Source organism: Medicago truncatula, chromosome 4, assembly GCF_003473485.1.
Source record: "Medicago truncatula cultivar Jemalong A17 chromosome 4, MtrunA17r5.0-ANR, whole genome shotgun sequence".
Taxonomy (NCBI): Eukaryota; Viridiplantae; Streptophyta; class Magnoliopsida; order Fabales; family Fabaceae; genus Medicago; species Medicago truncatula.
In genome coordinates, this window is record NC_053045.1 from 13,511,127 (window position 1) to 13,531,963 (window position 20,837).

Below are 20,837 nucleotides of genomic sequence, written 5' to 3' on the forward strand. Positions count from 1 at the left end.
TCATAAAAAAGATTAAGAATTGCATACCTGAGTTGGTAAACTCGTGCTGATAACTTGTTATGAAATTAAAGAAATATGAGCAATAATAGAGAGAAGGAGAGGAAGAGATAGGAGAGATAAATATTCTATTATTCTCTTGTGATAACCAATTAGGTTACATGTGAGCTCTATTTATAGAGAAATACAACAATTTGAAAAACAAGCACCAATAAGTTGAAGAACAAACACAATAATATGCATGAGTTAATAGTATGACCCAATAACTAAATTGTTATGTGGACATCAACTTGCTTGTAATATTTAGAACAAATTTGTTAATTTAGATATGCCAAATCAGCATCAAAATCACCATATGAACATTATATTTTTTTCAACAGAGATACATCAAAATGGTAACAATGTAAACCATTAAAAACATAAATAATCAATGTAGAACTAAAAAAATCTAAATTGTCAATATGTCACAAATGATAAATTTGAAGGATTGCAAATTGTATTTGGCTAAAAAATACTACTAATATTTTTTGAAGTAAGCTAAAACACCAACAAAAGGAGCATTGATATATGTAGTTGGCTCCGATTGAGAAACATTATAGCGTGAGTCTTGAAAAGAATCATCATTTGCCGGTCCTCCAACAATTGCACCTATTAGCACATTGATATTAGGTGTTGATGATTGAAAATATTTGTCGCCATCACGACACCCCATATGTTTTGGGTGTACATCCAATGATGGTAAAGTTGAACCACGATGATGTATCTTCTGAGGGTATTTTTGTCCATACCCAACCATGTATGACATTTCAAGTGGATTGTTCCCTAGTACATAATCCACCTACAACAATATAGAATTTAAGAAATCTATTTAAAAAATGTATAAAAAGGATGATCCAAAGAGCTAGAAGAGGGGACTTCCTCATAAGTCGGTTTTGTATGGTTGTGCTCTGAGGGTTGCCTCCACTTATACACACATATTCAGACTATCTTTTGTCTGATATGAGACTCTTTAGCAAAAATTGGCTCGCGCTACTCGAATAAAATAGTACTTTTTATTTCAACAATTGTTAATTACCTGTGATTTGGCAAGATTAATAAGATCGCATGGTTTGGCAACTACATTCCCACAATTTACTATTTTGTTGTTAGCTTCCATGTAGTGTCCATAAACAACTAACAGAAAAGATAGTGCTGTTACATGTTGTAGGTTACTTGGTCCAGCTTTGAATAGAAGCCCACCTAATAATAATAATCATCACCCAAAACTCAAGTAAATAAAAGGATTACTTATATTTTATTTTGTATAAGATATATGTATGTTGATCAATTTAAAATAGCTATAACTAACTTTTTTTTTTTTTTTTGAGAGAAGCTATAACTAACTATATAATGTTACCTTTGGAGTATGTGACTGATTTGGTTGGTGAATTGGGCAACAAAGAGCATATAAGGTTGTCTGCATTGGAAATGAAAGGACTCTGGTTTGATGCATCGTTCATCATCCACTGCCAAAATTAGAGATGTTATGACTTATAAGCTAACAATTAATTGGTGCAAAAAATAAATGAACAAATAAATTAATAAATAAAAATTTTTGTGAAAATAATGTTTTCGTTCAATAAGAGTTTACATGAACTGTCTAGAAGTACTAGCTCAACTGACAAATGCCAAAATTGTAAGGCCAGACGTTGTGACCCGGGTTCGAACCCAGGACCTCACAGTTGTGTGTGAGTTTATTTTCAGTGGATTACCACTTCATCTAAGACCAAAAAAAAAAAGAGTTTACATGAACTTTAGTGCAAGTCAAAATATATCTTTTGGTGTAAACATAATATTCTTAATATATATTTTGGTGTAAACATAGTGTTCTTAAGTGTGTAGTATTTTTGTTGGACACTCACACTTATTAATGAAATCCTTTTAAACATAATATTGCAAAAGACATTGCATATTATATACAAAAGCCAAGGTTCAAACCATGCTATTTGAAAGAAAAAAAAACTTTTAATTATCAAAAAATCAATAAAATAAATAAGATAACACTTAACATGCTAAAACAAGATAATGATCAATAATTTTGTCCAAATAATCAGAGAGATAATGAAAAATAAGACTCACATGAGAAACAAGCACATTAATGCCAGCATGCTTGGAATCCCATCCAAATTCATTGGATTGTATGTATTCTATATTTGATTTTACAAAGTTCATGTAATATTGGTTATTACTTGCTTTGTACAACCATGCTGCACCCCAAATCAACTCGTCCTGAATTTTGTTGCAACCAAAAAATAATAATAATAATTAAGATACCAGCAAAAAAAAATTAAAAAAATTAGAGACAATAGGAATAAAATTCGTCTTTAATTATGTAATTAAATTAGTGACGAATTTCATATTTTTTTGTATGAATTAAGATCATGAAAATCATACTATGTATCCATTAATGTCACAATAGAAGGGGCATGCTCCAGAACCTATGGCATTATTGTAAGACCCACGGTGATAATTTGCAAAGTCAAATACCTAAATATTATTATAGAGATATAATAATTAGTTGCAATTTGAGAAATAAAATATCAGCAATGGAAATAAATTGCTACCAAATTTGAGAAAGTTACTTTCTTTGACATAATTAAATAAATGTATACCCGTTTAGCCCTAGCAAGAAGAATCCTAGAATATCCACGATTAATGTTTCTGAAAGCAATGGATGACGCCGCAAGCGCGGCTGCAATCTCGGCTGAAACCTCCGAACCAGGTCTTGTCGCGGACAAATAATAGGTTGTCCTAGAAGTGTCCATGTCTTCTGGTCTTTCCCAACAATCATGGTCACTAATGGGATCGCCAACTTGTGCTACAACAATATTTGGTCTTTTTGTTGCTTTGAGGAAATAATCAGTTCCCCAACGAATTGCTTCCAATGCATGTTGCAAATCCGGACCCATGAGTTCTCCAAATTCCACCACACTCCAAGCCAGCATGGTGGTTGTATATGCCATTGGGAAATTGAATTTTACATTGTCACCAGCATCATAGTAACCACCAACCATGTTCATCTGGGTTTGGAATACAAGTCAAGATTAGCAAATCAAATATTTGACTAACATATTAAATCAAGGAATAAATATAGAGAATTAAACCGTGAACCATCAAAATTTATATATAACGGTTCAGATCAATAACTCCTTAAAATTTTAATGCATAATCAAATAGAGTGAAAGATATACATTATTAATACTATATTTTGATGTGAAAATTACTGTGAGAATTCGATAAACCAGAGTTGATAATCCGGAGTTCAATCGAAGGTAAGTAGAGCAACGTTAATATCTGGCATAAAAAATAGAGAAGTTCCACTAAAAACTTTTTAGTCAGACTTTACTTACACCGATTATCAGAACCCTTTTCTTTGAAAACCGCTGGGTTACCACAAAAATAAAAATGATAGAGAATTTACTTACAAGAATATCACATCCATCATGAAGGGCAGAGTCTTTTCTCCATGTCATACGTTGAGAAGGTGGCAATTTGCCAGACCTTTGACCTTCAAAAAATAAGATGCTTTTTGTTAATGCATCACCATAGTTAATTAGTGAAAGTGATTTTACTATCGTAACCATCATCATCATTGTTAATAACAATGATAATTTGGACACTACTACCATGTTTCCTCTCATTTTCTTTGTTTCTCCTTTTTGAGATATGTTATTTGAGAGCATTCACCTGAACAGTATATATAGGTGTGATCTCTGAACAGTATATATAGCTATGAATTATTTTGCACACTTTATTTCCTTAAGAGTTTTTTTTTTTTTTTAAAGATTCTTAAGAGTTATTATTATTATTATTATTATTATTATTGTTTTATAAAAAAGTGCCAGCGGCTAAATGTGTGTGATTTTTTTTTTTTTTTGGTAAGGTGTGATTTTATTTAAGACGAAATTCCTTTGCTGATATAGAATTTTTTAATTCCTTTTTAAACATTTACTATTGATATCTGAAATTTTATCATATTAGGTATTTCACCGATTTTATTTCCTTTTTAGCGTGTTAATAGTTTACTTTTACTTTTTACAAAAGGAAATATACAAATTAGGAAAAAATCAATAAATATTATTCCTTAAAAAAATCAATTTTTTTTTGACAAAAAAAAATCTATTAATATTGCCTTTTTCAATTTCAATTTTGACGTATGTTTTTTTTGTCATTTTAATTATTTTACCCATTTTAATTCTTTTTTCGCATTGATAAAAAGCCCGTTTGTTTGAGATTTTTAAAGAAAAAAATATTTTTAATTTTTTTAACCAAAGTAACTTTTGTTTATTCTCTCAAAAGAAAAAAGTAATTTTTTTTATTTTAATAGTGTTAGTTTCAGATTTTTTAATTACTCACTGTTAAAAAAATTTAGTTTTAACCATAGAATAGATAGCTATCTATTCCTAACACCTTTTCCAATATTTATTTTTTTTTCAAAACTAAGGAACCTAAGTGCCGGAAATTTACATTTAAAAAAAATGATAGTAAACAGAATTAATTTCAATTTTGTTTTTTAAATCTATAGGAAAATCAATATATTTTTTAAAACAATTTTTTTTTTTGAGAAAAAAAAAGATAGTTTTTAATGACAAAACAATTTTTGTTTGAAGGAAAACAAAATTAATTTTGTAAAAGCTTAAACTAACACAATCAAAACAGTATTAGTGGTTAAATGTGCTTGATTGTCTTTTAAGACGATATTTTTTTTGCTGAAGTTTTTTTTTTGTTTTTTTGGCTGAAGTTGAAAGGTTACTTTTTACAAAAGGAAAATAATTACTATAAGAACATGAAGGTGGACTTGACCAAAAAAAAAAAAAAAGAACATGAAGGTGGAACTTTACAAGGTTGACAAAATTGTTCTCGTAAGTTTAGTTCAGTTGGTATCGATAAAACATAATATATATATATATATATATATATATATATATATATATATATATATATATATAAGGTCTGTAGTTCAAACTCCAACCACCACAAAACAAAAATCTTTTTTTTTTTTGTCAAAATAAAAACAATTGTTTTTTTAACGAAGATTGACAATTCAATTATTTTTTCTAATAAAAGACTGCATATATTAATTCAGCAAAACATTGATATAAGTGGGTTTAATGGATTCTGAAACAGATTTCATCCAAATACAATTGGCCCTCTTAGTAAAGCTAAACAAAACATTTAGGTTTCTGATGCCCATAATAAGTTTCCTGAAATACGATCTATTGATAATACAATTATTGTGTCCCCTAAAATAAAATAAAAAATCAATTGATGTGTCGTTTAACAAATGTTGACAAATCAATGTCTTTTTTATTAATAAATTTAACAATTGTTGTGTCGTTCAAAAAAAATACTATCATTTCTATTTATTTTGAAATTAATATTGTCTATCAACTTTTGTTAAGAAAAAAAAAGGAGAAATAGAAAACCGAGGGGACTTTATGCTATATAAAGAAAAAAAAACTTATCATATTGAACAGCTTTTTTCAATCATTTAGTGGGTTTTACTTTAAAATTAATGAATATTGTTGTGAATTCGGACTCAAAACTCACACCAATACAAACTATGATGTGTGGAGTAAAAGAAAGTAGTAACCAATTTCAAAGTAAACACAAGCAATAATAATAACAACACCTAGATCTAATCAAGTAATCAAAGTGAAAAGCACAAAACCACAAGCAAAAGATAAAAGGAGAGAAGAGAGGAACAAACACACCAAAGATTGTTGACCCAGTTCGGTCCAACTTGACCTAATCTGGGGGAGAGATTGATCTCTCCAATCCACTATCAATGAGTTCATACAAATAGATACAAATGGGTTACAAGAAATTAGCTTTGACAAGTTCACAAAGAACAACCCTAATTTCTATCCATTTTCCCAATCTCACCAATGAACAAGACACTCAATGATTTCCACTCACCTAAGGTGTTTACAATGTTTCCCAACCCAAGAGAACTCTAATCAAAGACCCTCAACCCTAAAGTTACCTCCTTTGATTTCTCAAGTTTCTCTCTCTTCAACCTCCACTTCAAAATCTGTAAAGAACACTTATATAGCAGTCTTCAGCTGTCAAAATCGTGTCACGTTTTCCAAAATCATAACACGATTGGTGCGTACGACCAACCTTATCCTGAAAAACTTGCCCAGCAAGCCAAAAATTGTGTTACGTTTTCCCAAAATCGTGTCGCGGTTGGACACCCTGCAAAACAGCTCAGTGCCTAGAAAATCGTGACACGTTTGCTAAATCGTGTCACGATTCTTATCATTCTCAACTTCACAAATTTGAAGGCATACACAACATTCTCCACCTTGACTTCAAATTGATAATGATGCCACTTTAGCCATCAACCAGTAATCCCCTTTTCTTTTCCTTGCATCCAACTACACCAAGTAGCTCCACAAGTATACACCAAACCATCTTCAACCACGGAACGTCTCCCGCTTCCTTGAAGATCACCTTGCATCCAATCACCCTTGGTCTTTTAGGTAATCACACAAGCCACACCATACATTCTTCAAACCCCGGAATGTCTTCCGTCCTCATGAAGAATTCACGTGCTTACAACTAGAGCATAAACACCCAAGGCCTCCATAGTTGTACCATTTCCGGTATCATCAACTCTACCTCAAGTTGAGCTTTCTCTACCTCAACTTCCAAATGAGTACACACACTATGCTTCCACCTTGCAACTCCACCTCAAAGGTTGATCACGAGTATTGTTCACACCGCCTCTCCAGGCTAACCATGAGTATTCTTCTCACCGCCTATCCAGGATGATGTTGAGTGTTTAACGTCTCTCCAGACGATCACCACTTTACAAGGCATCAATACCAAGGTGAGAAACCTCACCTTCATCATCCTCCCAACAACTCACCGCCAAAGCACCCGCACCCCCATACTCCTCAGACACAACTTGCGCGGAGTTCTCATTGTCCTCCAGACAATCCCTCTTGAAGTGACCAAACTTATGACACTTAAAGCACTTATACTTATCCTTTTTACTGCTCTTTGAGCTTCCTCGGTTACCTCTACCTCCACCATTTCCTCTTGAAACACTAAGGCCTTCACTGTTTTCATCCGCTCTCAAGTCCTTGGACTTGGTCAACTCCTTGGTTCTTAAAGCCGCTTGAACTTCTTCAAAGGTGACAGTGCCTTCTTTGCCATAGAGCATGGTATCTGTAACGCCCACTTTCGTTTAATTAGTTATTTAATTGAGTTTAGGCAATTATATTATATTTATATAATATACGTGTGAGTTTTGTTGATTTAAGATGATTTAGTTGATTTGAATGATTTGATGTGTTTTGATGATTTGATAAGATTATGAGACTTATTTTATTGTTAAATAAAATAAGATTTGATAAGAAAATAAAAATATTTAGTTGAGGGCTGTTTTGAGATTTTAGAGAGTTTTGGGGGAGAAAGTGAGATAAGATAAGATTTTAGGAAGAGGTATAAAAGAGATAGACCTAGTTTTAGAAAAACAATTGCACGTACGACTGTTTTTGGAAAAGAAGGAAAACCAAGAGAAGAGCTAGAGAGAGGGCTGCGATTTCTTCAAACTAAGGTAAGGGTGAGACTAATAATTCAGTAATATTGATTGTTATGATTCTGATGATTAATTGACAAAGTTAGGATTGATTTAGAAAAGTTTTAAAATTAGGTCAAATCCCTAAAATTGATGATCAAACGGTAAAACTGGGTTAGATTGATGTAGAAACTGTCCTATAACCTTAGAATATGTTTAGGATGAATTCTGGAAACGAAATTAGGCTTGAAACCATAAGATTAGATGGATTTTTGAGAAGAACTGCATTCTGCCCGAGCCTATGTTCATCGCTCGCCCTGGCGAGTGATGATCCTCGCCTCGCGAGTGATGAAGTTCATCGCTCGCCACGCGAGCCAAAACCCCTCGCCTCGCGAGTTACATGTCGTAGCTCGCCATAGCGAGCAACCCTACTCGCCATAGCGAGCATGACCAGAGAGCATGTCGTTTTCTAAGTTTTTGACTTTTGAGTTGAACCTTAGATGCCTTTGAGTACCTTTAGGTGTCTACTATTGATTAGAGAATGATTTAGAACAAGATTGAACCTGGAACAACCTTAGTTGGGAATCTGGCTTGTACTCACCATGGCGAGCAGATGCTCTCGCCTCGCGAGCACTTCCAGAACTGAGTGCATTTGAGGATTGTGAGACTTGAGTTGCTTGGATTGATTAGGAAATGAACCTTAGGTACTATTGAGACCTATTAAAGATATAGACTGAGAACTGTGAAGCTTTTATGAAATGTTAAGTGAATATAAAGTGAATTATGGATTGATTGCATTTACTTGAATTATTATTGAATGATCAAGAATTTGTTGAAAATGGATTGTTATTAAGCTTGATGTGATTTGATTATGCTGCAATTGTTATTTAACTAAGTTGCATGAGTCCGAATTAAGTTGATGATGAACTCCAAATTATTGGATGTATAAGTGATAAGTTGATTAAGATGTTTTGTTGATAGAGTCCATGCATTAGCATACATTGAGCTTTATCCTCACCACGATCGGAGCTTTGTCCTCCACACGATAGGAGCTTTGTCCTCCACACGATAAAAGTATATTAATACTATAATGACGATTGGTACCACATGCATATAAGTGTCTAAGTTGCATTGTCGCATTTGTCGAGTTTAAAGATGTTTATGTTATTGATGATGATTGAAGTTGTGATTACTTGATAATTGTTATCAAAGATGCAATGTTGATTAAGACTGATTATGATGTTAATTATGATTTCGAATTATATTGATTAATGTTATTGTGTTATGAAATCTCACCCCTTCTGCTGGAAAATGTTGCTCTTCGTATGAGTAACTTGTAGGTGATCGTGCTTAAGTGTGCAGTTTGCTGTCGTGAGTGGCCTTGCCTCACTGAGTCGTCTAGGTCGCTCTGATACGTAACGGGATGGGGTGTTTGTTACGCATGCTTCATTCTCTTACGTGAACATTTATGTTATTTTTATAATGTTGATTAACTGTTGAAATATTTTGATGGGGCCTACGTGCCAAAACGATTTATGGATTATGAAATAATTTCCGTTGCATTGTTTAAGTAATTTGTTGGAAGTTAAATTGTTATTTAACTGATTTTGGATTATGTTGAATGTGATATCCCGCTTATGCTGTTTACTCTGATAAATGTTTAGAAATTTTTATATTGGGAAAACGGGGTGTTACAGTATCCTTGAAGGATTCAAATGATCTCGGTAGAGCACACAACAAGAGTATAGCCTTGTCTTCGTCCTCAAGTTGCACCTCAATGTTCTCCAAATCATCAATGATTTTGTTGAACTCCGTTAATTGCTCCATCACGGTCTTTGACTCCACCATCTTGAATGAGTATAGTTGTTTCTTAAGGAATTGCCTATAAGCCAAAGACTTGGTCATATACAATGATTTCAACTTTGACCACATCGACGCCGCGGTAGGTTCCTTCACGACATCCCTCAAAACTTTGTCACCGAGGCACACGACAATGGCACTTCTAGCCTTGTCCACCATCTCGGTCTTCTCCGCATGTGTCATGGTGACCGGCAGCGCACCTTCACCCTTAAAAGCTTTCTCACACTTTTGTTGTATCAACACCGCTTGCATCTTCACCTTCCATAACCCAAAATCGTTAATTCCGGTAAACTTCTCAATATCCCACTTTGAACCCATGGTACTCACTAAACCAATTTACTCCTATGCCCCACGGTGGGCGCCAATTGTTGTGAATTCGGACTCAAAACTCACACCAATACAAACTATGTTGTGTGGAGCAAAGGAAAGTAGTAACCAATTTCAAAGTAAACACAAGCAACAATAATAACAACACCTAGATCTAATCTAGTAATCAAAGTGAAAAGCACAAAACTACAAGCAAAAGATAAAAGGAGAAAAGAGAGGAACAAACACACCAAAGATTGTTGACCCAGTTCGGTCCAACTTGACCTAATATGGGGGAGAGATTGATCTCTCCAATCCACTATCAATGAGTTCTTACAAAGAGATACAAATGGGTTACAAGAAATTAGCTTTGACAAGTTCACAAAGAACAACCCTAATTTCTACCTATTTTCTGGGGAAGAGATTGATCTCTCCAATCCACTATCAATGAGTTCTTACAAAGAGATACAAATGGGTTACAAGAAATTAGTTTTGACAAGTTCACAAAGAACAACCCTAATTTCTACCCATTTTCCTAATCTCGCCAATGAACAAGACACTCAATGATTTTCACTCACCCAAGGTGTTTACATTGTTTCCCAAACCAAGAGAACTCTAATCAAAGACCCTCAACTCTAAAGTTACCTCCTTTTTTTTCCCAAGTTTCTCTCTCTTCAACCTCAACTTCAAAATCTGCAAAGAACACTTATATAGCAGTCTTCAGCTGTCAAAATCGTGACACGATTGGCGCGTACGACCCAAGGTACGACCAACCTTATCCTGGAAAACTTGCCCAGCAAGCCGAAAATCGTGTCACGTTTTCCCAAAATCATGTCACGATTGGACACCCTGCCAAACAGCTCACTGCCTAGAAAATCGTGTCACGCTTGCTAAATCGTGTCACGATTCTTATCATTCTCAACTTCACAAATTTGAAGACATACACAACAAATACTTCTAAAGAGAGAAGTTGATGGTTTAAGTCTGCGTCACACATGGTGTTAGCTTTTACTCATAAAAATACACATCATTCAGTTATTATTATAAACAAAATTCATTTTTTAGGTTCATTCAATAATCGATATATATAATCTATAATATTAATTAAATACATTAACTATTCAATGAATTTAAAAAATAGTTATTTGTTTTATAATAATAATTAGAGAATATAGATTGTTTTGAACTATAACTTCCAAATCTATATATCAATGTAATTATTGATTTAATAATCACTTTATTTTGTTGCAAAATATATGATTGACGTATTATTATTTTATTTTTTTGTTAAAAGTTAAAATAACACCAAGGGTTGATATAAGGAGAGGCCAATATCTCGTGAAGAACCAAAGCAAACACATATAAAGACTAAGATAACTAAAACCATAAGTAAAGATAATGGAAACACAAGAAGGGATTTTAATTGTATTTCTATTAAGAAATAAACTAAAAACACAAGATTAAAGAAGAAGAGGAGGAAGAAGATGAAAGTATATTGTATTATTCTTTTCATAAGTGTGTCATTCACATTATAATATAGGTTCTATTTATAGGACGCAAATGAGCAAGTGAATGATCAAAGTCATTAAGGACCATTAAGTATACATTCACTAATAGTGGTTATAGGAAGGTGGAAGATTGAGGATGGACATCCACTAAGCTTATTATTCATAACACTCCCCCTTGAATGTCCATCAGGATACGCCTCATTAAAACCTTACTATAAAAAAACCCAATGGAAAAAAAATTATAGTGAATGAAAAAGAGTACAACATCATTTTGTGTCATAATCTGCCTCATTAAAAACCTTACCAGAAAAACCCAGTGGGATAAAACCATGGTTAAGGGAAAAAGAGTGCAGAACACATTAATGTCTCCCTCTCATAAATACAACAAAGAAGTTTAAATAATCTTTCACATTAGTTACTCAAAATCTTTACTTGGCGGTGACTCTGTAGAAAGATATGATATATCTTCATACTTTTCTCCAAATTAGAAGTTCTTTAGATATTATCTTCATATGTAGTTGTAGAAAGAGTCTCCAATTATCAAATTATAAAATCATAAGTTTCTTGTATGTATGAAATCATAATACTTAACAAACAGCATTCTCCACTTGCTAACATTTTCAAATGATCGGATGATACTGTTGTTTCTTTAAGATATAAATTGCATGTTTGACTTTGCTGCAATATCTGTATTTACTAACATTGACAAAAATAAAATACCATGATATATATAATAAGCAAAATACATTAGTGTTCTTACCTGACCAATTCAAATTGTTCATAATTTTCTTGAGGACGTGATCTTTACTCATATCAAGTGACATCACAATCATTTTATTACATAATCAACTAGATTTGTTCATATCGACCTTTATATAACAAATTTTAGAATCTCATCAGGTGTTCTAATAATATTTTTACGATTATCATAAAATTGCTTATAAGAAATTCATTTCCATATCTTTAAAATGGGACAAATGATGTCATCTTTTCAATAATTTTGATAGTGTCTATTACACAAATGAAATCCTTCAGGGAGCTTCATATGTCACTATCAAGTGAGCCATACAAATATATTGTAGCACATCTTTCGTATAATTTGAGTCTTTCATGTGCTACTTAACTTAATCAAGTATGAAAAAGTTCTTGAGTCACTTGAGGTGTGTAACGCCCTCTTTGAATTATTAGATTTATTTAATTATTTAATTGAGTCTAAAATTTATTAAGAAGAGTTTAAAATATATTTATTTGATTATGTGATTTATTAAGTGGCTTATGTTGTTATTTAATAGATTAAGATTTGAAAATAGAAATAAGATTGAGTTGAGAGTTTGTTATGAGATTTTAGAGAGTTTTGGGGGAGAAAGAGAAATAAGATAAAATAGAAAAAGGGTTATAAATAGGAGAAACCTAGTTTAGAAAAAACATAACGTACGATCAATTTTGGAGAAAAGGGAGAAAAAGCCGAGAGGAGGGAGAAGACCTAGGAGTGCTGCGATTTTCATCTATAAGGTAAGGGTGGGACTAACATTCAATAATCTTAAGTCATCGATTCTGAAAAATTGGATTTAACATGTTGTAGGTTTTCGTTTTTGAGAATTTGGGAATTAGGGTTAAAAGTGATTATTTGATGATTTTCTAAAATAATGTTTTGGGTCAAGTTTTATATGGTTTTGAGTCTCTTTTGATGTATATAAATGTTTAGACAAACTTCTGGATCAAATTTGGGCATAGGGAAGTTAAAATTGGGATTTTGGGGTGAAAAGTGTGTTTTTCCCGAGTTGCTCTCTAACAGCATGTCCTGTTCCATGTTCTTGCGTCTTTTTCACACGTTTCTGTTTTGAATTAGCCTTTGGTGTAAACATGAAAGTTGTAGATAATTGTGTTAGCTTTCCAGTGTCGTCGGTTTGACTTGAAAATGATTTTCGGTTTATGAGTTATGGTCAAATTACTGCACGTAGGTCACAGTGAATTTTTATGAATTTCAGCACAACTTTGTCCGAATTTGAAATGAAAACTGGTATTGATTGGTACAGAATTGGTCTTAGGTGTAAACACGAAAGTTGTAGGTATAAATGTTAGCTTTCTAATGCCGTTGGTTTGACTTCAAAAGGATTTATAGAATTTGAGTTATGGTCAAATTACTGAACGTAGGTCACAGTGAATAATTGATTATGATTGATGAATTAGTATATGTATGTATATGTTTGTGAATACGATATTGTCCATGATTGATGAAGTGTTATATGTATATATGATGTTTTAAGATGTTGATTATTATTTGATGTTGTTATATTGTGATATAATTGTATATGCATTACTTGAATTATATGTGAATAATTGAGACGTTGTTGACTTGCATTTGATATTATTATGTCATGCTGTTTTTGTATACTGTTGTGTTGCTGTTGTTATTTAACTAAACTGCATGAGTCGGTCTAAGTTGATTAAGATGATGAAGTTCCAAATTATTGGATTATATAAGAGGTTGTTGATTTAAGATGTTAAGAGGTCGAGTCCATGCATTAGCATTTCATTGTTGGGGGCTTGATGCCCTGGAGCCTTTGCTCAATTAAGTTGAGGGCTTGATGCCCTGGGAGCCTTTTTACGCTCAAATAAAGTTGAGGGCTTGATGCCCTGGAGCCTATTTACGCTCAAAGATTGGTACCACATGCATGATTAGAAGATTAAGTTGCATAGTCAAGAGGTTAAGTTGTCAAGTTGTCAAGTTATCAAGTTGTCGAGTTGTTAAGTTGTTAAGATTCTTTATATGAACTATTAAAGAAGTGAATTATGATATATTATTATCTATGATGAATATTATGATGATTACATGATGTTGTCTATGAGTTGTTAAATATGATTGATGATGCTTATGTTGTTAAATGTAATTGATGAATTATATGCTTAATATTATTGTTTGTGAAATCTCACCCCTTCTGTTTGCCCACCATGGGTAACTAACAGGTAACCAAGAATAGTTGATGTCGTGTGAGCTTTCCTTCTCGTGTGTCTTAGGTGCTCTGATACGTAACGGGATGGGAACTTTGTTATTGCTTTTCTATTCCTTACGTATTGTTTTTGAAGATTTATGACTATGTTTTTAGATTGGATTTTTATGCGACATTTATGAAGAGGCCTTCGTGCCAAAGACTGTTTTAGTTATTGAAATAAATTCCGCTGCGAAGTATTAAAGATCTTTTATTTGAATTTTAAAGGATAAATAGTTATTTATTCAGTTTATGATTTTAAGAAAAGAATGTGACATTCCGTTTATGTTGAAAAACTCTGATTATTTATGCGAAATTTTTATGTTGGGAAAACGGGGTGTTACAAGGTGAATATGTGTCTAAAGAATATATGCCTCTTAAAAATAAATGGTAGACAGTTACCAATTCACTTCGGGTGAACATATCAAACTATATATATATGTGTGTGTGTGTGTGTGTGTGTGTGTGTGTGTGTGTGTGTGTGTGTGTGTGTGTGTGTTTTACCATTCTAATTCTCTTTTTGCGCGAAAAATCTTACATATCTAATTAACTTCACATCTTCGAGTGTGCGGACTACAGGTCCGAAAAATTCAGCTTTGCAAAGCGAGTTTGATTTCACTGGAATTGTCTCTTTCTATCTGTAGATATTTTCTTTTTCTATAATCTTTAATAGACTTAAATTCATGATCCTCGTTATTACTTATCATATATAGCGCTATATTATATCCAAAAACACGTCGACGTTGACTTTATTTCGGTTCCATCTCATCAATTCATGACATAATTTATCGATATCTCTTTCTTTTTCATACATTTCAGGTACCTGATAAGTTCTTCTGGAACATAAAAAAAATCAATTATGTCAGAAAACTCTTTTAGAGTTTCTATATCCTCGTTTGAGTTATCATTCCTTTAAGCTTCTTTTCTTATTCGATGCTTTTTATATTTGGAACCGATTGATCTACCATGCTTCAGGCACGATTGAGACTCATTTGCATGGAGCATTAGTAGCTGATATTTAATTTGTTTGACTTTGCAAATGAGTTATATCTTGAGGATCAAGATGAGACAATAATATTTATTTGAACTTCAGGTTCACATTTCCAGCTGCTTATTATCTCCCCCTAATATTGGAAAAAAATAATCCTTCAATTGATAATCAGCGTACTGAGCTGTAAATAAGTTGGCTCAACACAATTAATGATAGATGGAGATTTATATCAAATATATTTTCCCAATATTCTTTCAAGATTTATCTTAGTGCAATATATTGGAGCAATTGTGATATACACAACACATCCAAAATCCACTTAGATGAGAAATATTAGGTTCTTAACCTAAAACCAATGATAGATTAAGGGGAGAACTTATATATAGTAATGTGTTGGCTTGATGCAAATCAATATCTCAACATATAAGATTATTGATTCCCTAAAATAGAGTATATAAGTCATAGTCTCATAATCAAACTAGAGTTTATAAGATATGGTCTTATAAGTATCAATTATACAATTAACTTTAGACGTCTAAAGAATGGATCTTAAAGTCCATTTTTATGAGCATATGCTACAAGCTGTTCAATGTCAATTGCATTTGACGAACGATACTTATAAAAATGCTTTCTGAAAAGTTCAAAAAATAAACTCTTAGTCAAATTATTGACCTAATAATCTCACAAATTAATTTATGCATCATAGTAGATCCGGGAACTTAACCGGTCTTGCCAACGATTTGTAAACTTCTGATTTACATTAATATATGATTCATTTGTTCTAATCCATTTTGAAACATGATTTCTAAACTTCTGGTTTACAATAGTGTGTGTTTTATTTGTTCTTGTCTATTTGAAACAAAAAGGAAAAAAAAATGTCAAAGTGAAGCTATATAATAAATATTATAAACCAACAAATAAGACTTTATAAATCATACACATTTATCCTATGAGTAGATAGGAAACACAAACTATCAATATAATATATTTTTAAAGTTTGACATCTCCAAAGTTTATATTATATATAAGATCAAAATCAAATAAATTTATTTCAAAAAAAAAATAAATACATATCTAACATATAATAATCTTTAAGGATTTAGAAGTAAATAAGAGAACATAACTCATATAAGATGTTTTCAAGAATTATGTAGAAAAGAGTTTGTGCTTACTTACCTAGTAATTCAGACCTTCTAGAAGTCATATGCAATAAGAAAGAAGAAAATTATAACCAAACTTTGATCATAGAATAAGGAAACAATATTGCACGTTTCAATCCATATAATAGAGAGACATGATCGTATCAAGAAAATCTTTGATCAAACACTAATTTCCCAAACGATCTAAGTCCATACTAATGAAATTTTATGATCTTGGCATGTATTGTATCAATAGTAGACTCTACTAAATCAATTACCATAACCAAAACATTGGTTTGGTTATATGAAACAAATAGTATGAGCCATTCTCTTCTGGGAATGATGTTCAATGCGACCTTTCACCATTTTGATCAGGAGTCACTCTTTGTTCAATTACAAATGTGACTAATCTTTCAAAAATATTCTTGAAGATACTCACTTATTTGCTACTTCAGGAGCATTTCGAAAGACATAGAAATATACATATTATCTCATATTTTCTCTCTTTTATTTTTATAGATCAAATAGATCTTATAAATATCAAGTTTTAAATGTGTTGTTCTTCAGGAACTCAAACACAAACCTCTATCAACAAAAAATTATTCTTTGAGCAATCCTTCGGGATGCATTAATATCACAAGAAAAAAAAAAAATCGTTTTTCAAGAATTATATCATAAAATATCTTCATTGTTTGAGCAATTTTTGAATATTAAATTTTAATTCTTCTTCTGTTTACACATAGGAAGTATACTCACGGGTATGATGCAATGATCAGTACATCAAATGATCTGATTATGCTCATAAAATAAAGAAACGATTACAGGTATAACACATGAACAATTATGGATATTTTAACATGCTACTCATAATGGTAATAGCTCCTAATGTGTAAAAACTCCAACATGAAAAGAAACATATTTTAGATACAATTATCGATCATTAGAATAACATCTAATGTAATATTTTTCTCTAAATTAATTTCAGAAAATAAAACACCACAATTTAGAAAGTAGCACTAATATCCATATCCAAGAAGACAAAAAGTGTTGCTCAAAATCAAAAACAATTCAAAATTGGTAAATAAACAATAGATGTTAAGAAAGAAATATTTTCATAAACTTAATTAAAACAAATAACAACAAGAGATGGTTGGGAGGGACTTACAGTGGGTATATGCGAAGCAAACATAAGTCTATACCACATACATCCAATAGTATAATTTCAGTGACAAATTAATTCTTTATTTGAGCGATCCTTCAGGGATCCTTAAAATAACAAATTAATTCTTCAATACTTTTATTTTTCCTTTTTAAAAGATAAAATAGATCTTATTTTCAATCGTAAATCTATCAACATCAAGTAAGATCATGATTTTTGTCATCCTTCGAGGATGTTTGATATTAAATATTTTGTTCTTCAAGAACTACATATATCTCAAACCATCATAAACAATGATAAAAATTTGATTGTTTGCAATCCTTCAGGGACAATTCTTTTGATCTTCATATATATTTAGTTTTTCAAGAACTGTATTATAAAAGATTTTCATTGTTTAAGCAATCCTTCAAGGACGCTACAATGTTAAATCCTTTGAAATTTAACAAGAATAATAAAGAAACAAATGATAATTATACAAGTCAAAAAACTTTTGATGATTATACAAAGATAAATGTACAAAATAAAATCTAATTGAGAAGAGAAAAATTAGAATAGTAAAAAATTCTAATAGTTGATTCAATACTCAATTATATTTTAGACATACGCGGTTGATGAAGAATATTATATTTTTACTCCTTTTTTTCTTCTTCTTCTTTTGGTTTAGATTGAAAAAAAATTATAAATCTCAGATTGATAGCTTCGTGCTGATAACGTGTTATGAAATTAATCCAGAGCATTGCTAGATATTGTAAAGTATATAAGAATAGAGAGAAAGGATAAAGGGAGAACCAGAGAGTATATTGTATTATACTTCACAAGTGTGTCATTACATTGTAATGTAGGTCCTATTTATAAGACACATATAGGTACATGAATGATCACATTACAATCCACTTACTAGTGAGAGTTACAAGCATGTGGAAGGGTTATAGATGAACATCCACTAATATATATATTCATAACAGATTTCAATTTATAAATAAATATATTGTTCCATATAAAAAAAACAATGTTACCTCTTCTATGCATTACTTATACAGCTAAGTTTTCTATTCATTCATTGCCGTTTTTCCTCTTTTTAATTTTTTCCTCTATATATCACGTAAGGCTAATATATATTATATAAAATAAATTTTAATAAAAAATAATGAACTTCGATCATCATAAAAAAAATTATGTGAGAAAACGTACACGTTACTCAATAACACACTCTATCTTTTCAATCACTAGCCGTTACCACTTTTCATCTTGTTCTATCAAAGATGAGTGATTTATGATCAATTTTGACCCAAAAACGCCAATCCGAATTGTTTTTCTTTCTTAATTAAATAAGTGAATTTCACATTTTCAATCTTATTTTGTTTTTGTGATTTCATCATCTTTGCACCACTTTGTTTGTTTTGATTTCCTGTATTTGTGCGATGCATTTTTATTACCCGTCTTAATGTGGTGTTTATTTGATTCAAGTTGAAACATTAACTTTGACCAAGTGCAGATTTAGTCAATGAATTTTGTATTGTCAACGTTGAAAAAATATGAGAAAACGAGTCCGGAGATTTGAATATAGTCATATTAGTAGGCATAAGCACTCTACAATAATGTTCCGCAAATCGAGTGTTAACTCGCCGAGTTTACGTTTTTAGGTACTAAACTCTGTTTCTGGTAAAATCAGAAAGTTTGACCGAGTTAACACTCGGTAAACTCGACCGAGTTTACCGAGTTTTACGATTTTACATCTAAATAAAAATTGGCCCATTTTTTAGCCCATTTTTTTTCAAAACCCAATTCTTTTTCTACAAGCCCAAAGACAGAAATGTTTACTGAATAGTTAACTTTATAGTAACACGTTGCTAGCTTCTTGAAATGAAACGTTTTATTAACAACTTGTGAAACTTGCTTGTTTGGATGGTTTTATGGATGGATTAAACTTAGACTTATGAAACTTATGATTTTGTGCGTTAATTTTTGTATTTTGATGTTAGGTTGAGCGTAACGTTTTATTATGGTAGTTTGGTATAATTTGCCTTTGAAATTAAGTCATATTTTGCACTATTGACCTATTTACAATATTATATTACCTTATATACATGGCATGCATACAATAAATTTTATATAATTTTAATTTTAGGTAAACTCGTACGAGGTCTCGAGTCGAGTTTACCTAAGCAAAACGAGTTGAGGTAAACTCTCGAGTTGTAAAACATTGCTCTACAGTTTTATGTTATTAAGATGAATGTTGTGACTTTGTTCGCATATTGATCCTTTTTATTTTTTTGACTTTGAATTTTTATTGTATCTATGTACTATGTCAATTTGAATGATTGAATATCATTTATTTTTAATATAAAAAAATGATGGGAGATCTTTACTAAGATTACTTGGTCGATTGAGGGAGGTAAAAAGGATAGACAAAATATATTTATCAAAAACATTTAACATTAATTCTGATTTAATAAATGGCTTCTTGCTCAACTTAAGGGATAAACATAAATAATTGAAGTTAACGAATCATGAAACTTTTATTTAAAAAGGGATTAACAAAATTTTATATATTATATGCAAAGGAGAAAAAATATGGCTCAAAATTACATGTTGATTTATGCTATGATCATATGTCTTTTCCCATATCTTGTAGTAACCACCAAGAGTAAGTCATTTTTTGCACCAATTTTGAATTTATAATTCATCTTTTACAAATTATTATATCATGTTTATAACACCATTCTTCCTTATTTATTAATGCAGCTGCAATTGCCTGCGTTACTAACAAAGATTGTCTAAAGTTTTTTACACCTCTTGATAATGTGAAGTGCGTTGGTAATGTTTGTGAGTTCTTCTTGTAAGGGTATAATTGTATTTGTACTTTTATAGTTTACTTTAAAATTTAATTTATATTTCTCTAGCCTTTCAATTTTTATAACAAAGCTCTACAATGCATCATTATATTATGTTAGTATATGTACCTTAGTTTTCTCATAGAAGAAATCACAAACAACACCGTCCCTATACATAATATATAGTAATAATAAGATACTATAATAAAGTATCTTATTAAAGCATTTCTTCCATTATGTAGATTGATTGTTTATTCTTCTTTTACATTTTTTGAAGGCAAATTCTATGGTACACTCAAAAATTTGAGTGTATCGGTACACCAAATCATCAAATTCATATTGAAACGAGTTGTTTTTTCGAAGAAAAAGAATTTTTTTTCTATCATTAACAATTACAATAATTAGATCTTAGTTACCGAAAGTGTCGACAAAATAAAATTTACATTTTTAAAATTTTTGTTACATATAACAAAGAATATTTATTAT

At 31.3% G+C, this 20,837-nt stretch overlaps 1 protein-coding gene and 1 long non-coding RNA gene across 2 annotated transcripts; one reads left to right on the forward strand and one right to left on the reverse strand.

The window, feature by feature from the left end:
* Nucleotides 1-514: 514 nt before the first annotated feature.
* On the reverse strand, nucleotides 515-3,665 carry LOC25491844 (endoglucanase 8). The gene is made up of 7 exons (XM_013599884.3): nucleotides 3,462-3,665; nucleotides 2,649-3,056; nucleotides 2,431-2,523; nucleotides 2,116-2,265; nucleotides 1,394-1,502; nucleotides 1,073-1,236; nucleotides 515-835 (listed from the first exon to the last, which is right to left on the reverse strand). Exons 1-7 carry the CDS (start codon nucleotides 3,663-3,665, stop codon nucleotides 515-517), a joined length of 1,449 nt encoding a protein of 482 aa, XP_013455338.2.
* A 16,368-nt stretch (nucleotides 3,666-20,033) lies between these two features.
* Nucleotides 20,034-20,592, forward strand: LOC25491846 (uncharacterized). The gene is made up of 2 exons (XR_003010903.2): nucleotides 20,034-20,164; nucleotides 20,263-20,592. It is a non-coding gene; the product is annotated as an uncharacterized lncRNA (long non-coding RNA).
* Nucleotides 20,593-20,837: the final 245 nt, after the last annotated feature.

Coding starts and splice junctions, on each gene's coding strand:
- LOC25491844 (XM_013599884.3), bottom strand. CDS start 3,665: ATGGTAGTAGTGTCCAAATTATCATTGTTATTAACAATGATGATGATG. Junction 2,524..2,648: donor TTCTTGCTAGGGCTAAACGG/GTATACATTTAT, acceptor AATAATATTTAG/GTATTTGACTTTGCAAATTA. Junction 1,503..2,115: donor TTAATGTGCTTGTTTCTCAT/GTGAGTCTTATT, acceptor TAATTTTGGCAG/TGGATGATGAACGATGCATC.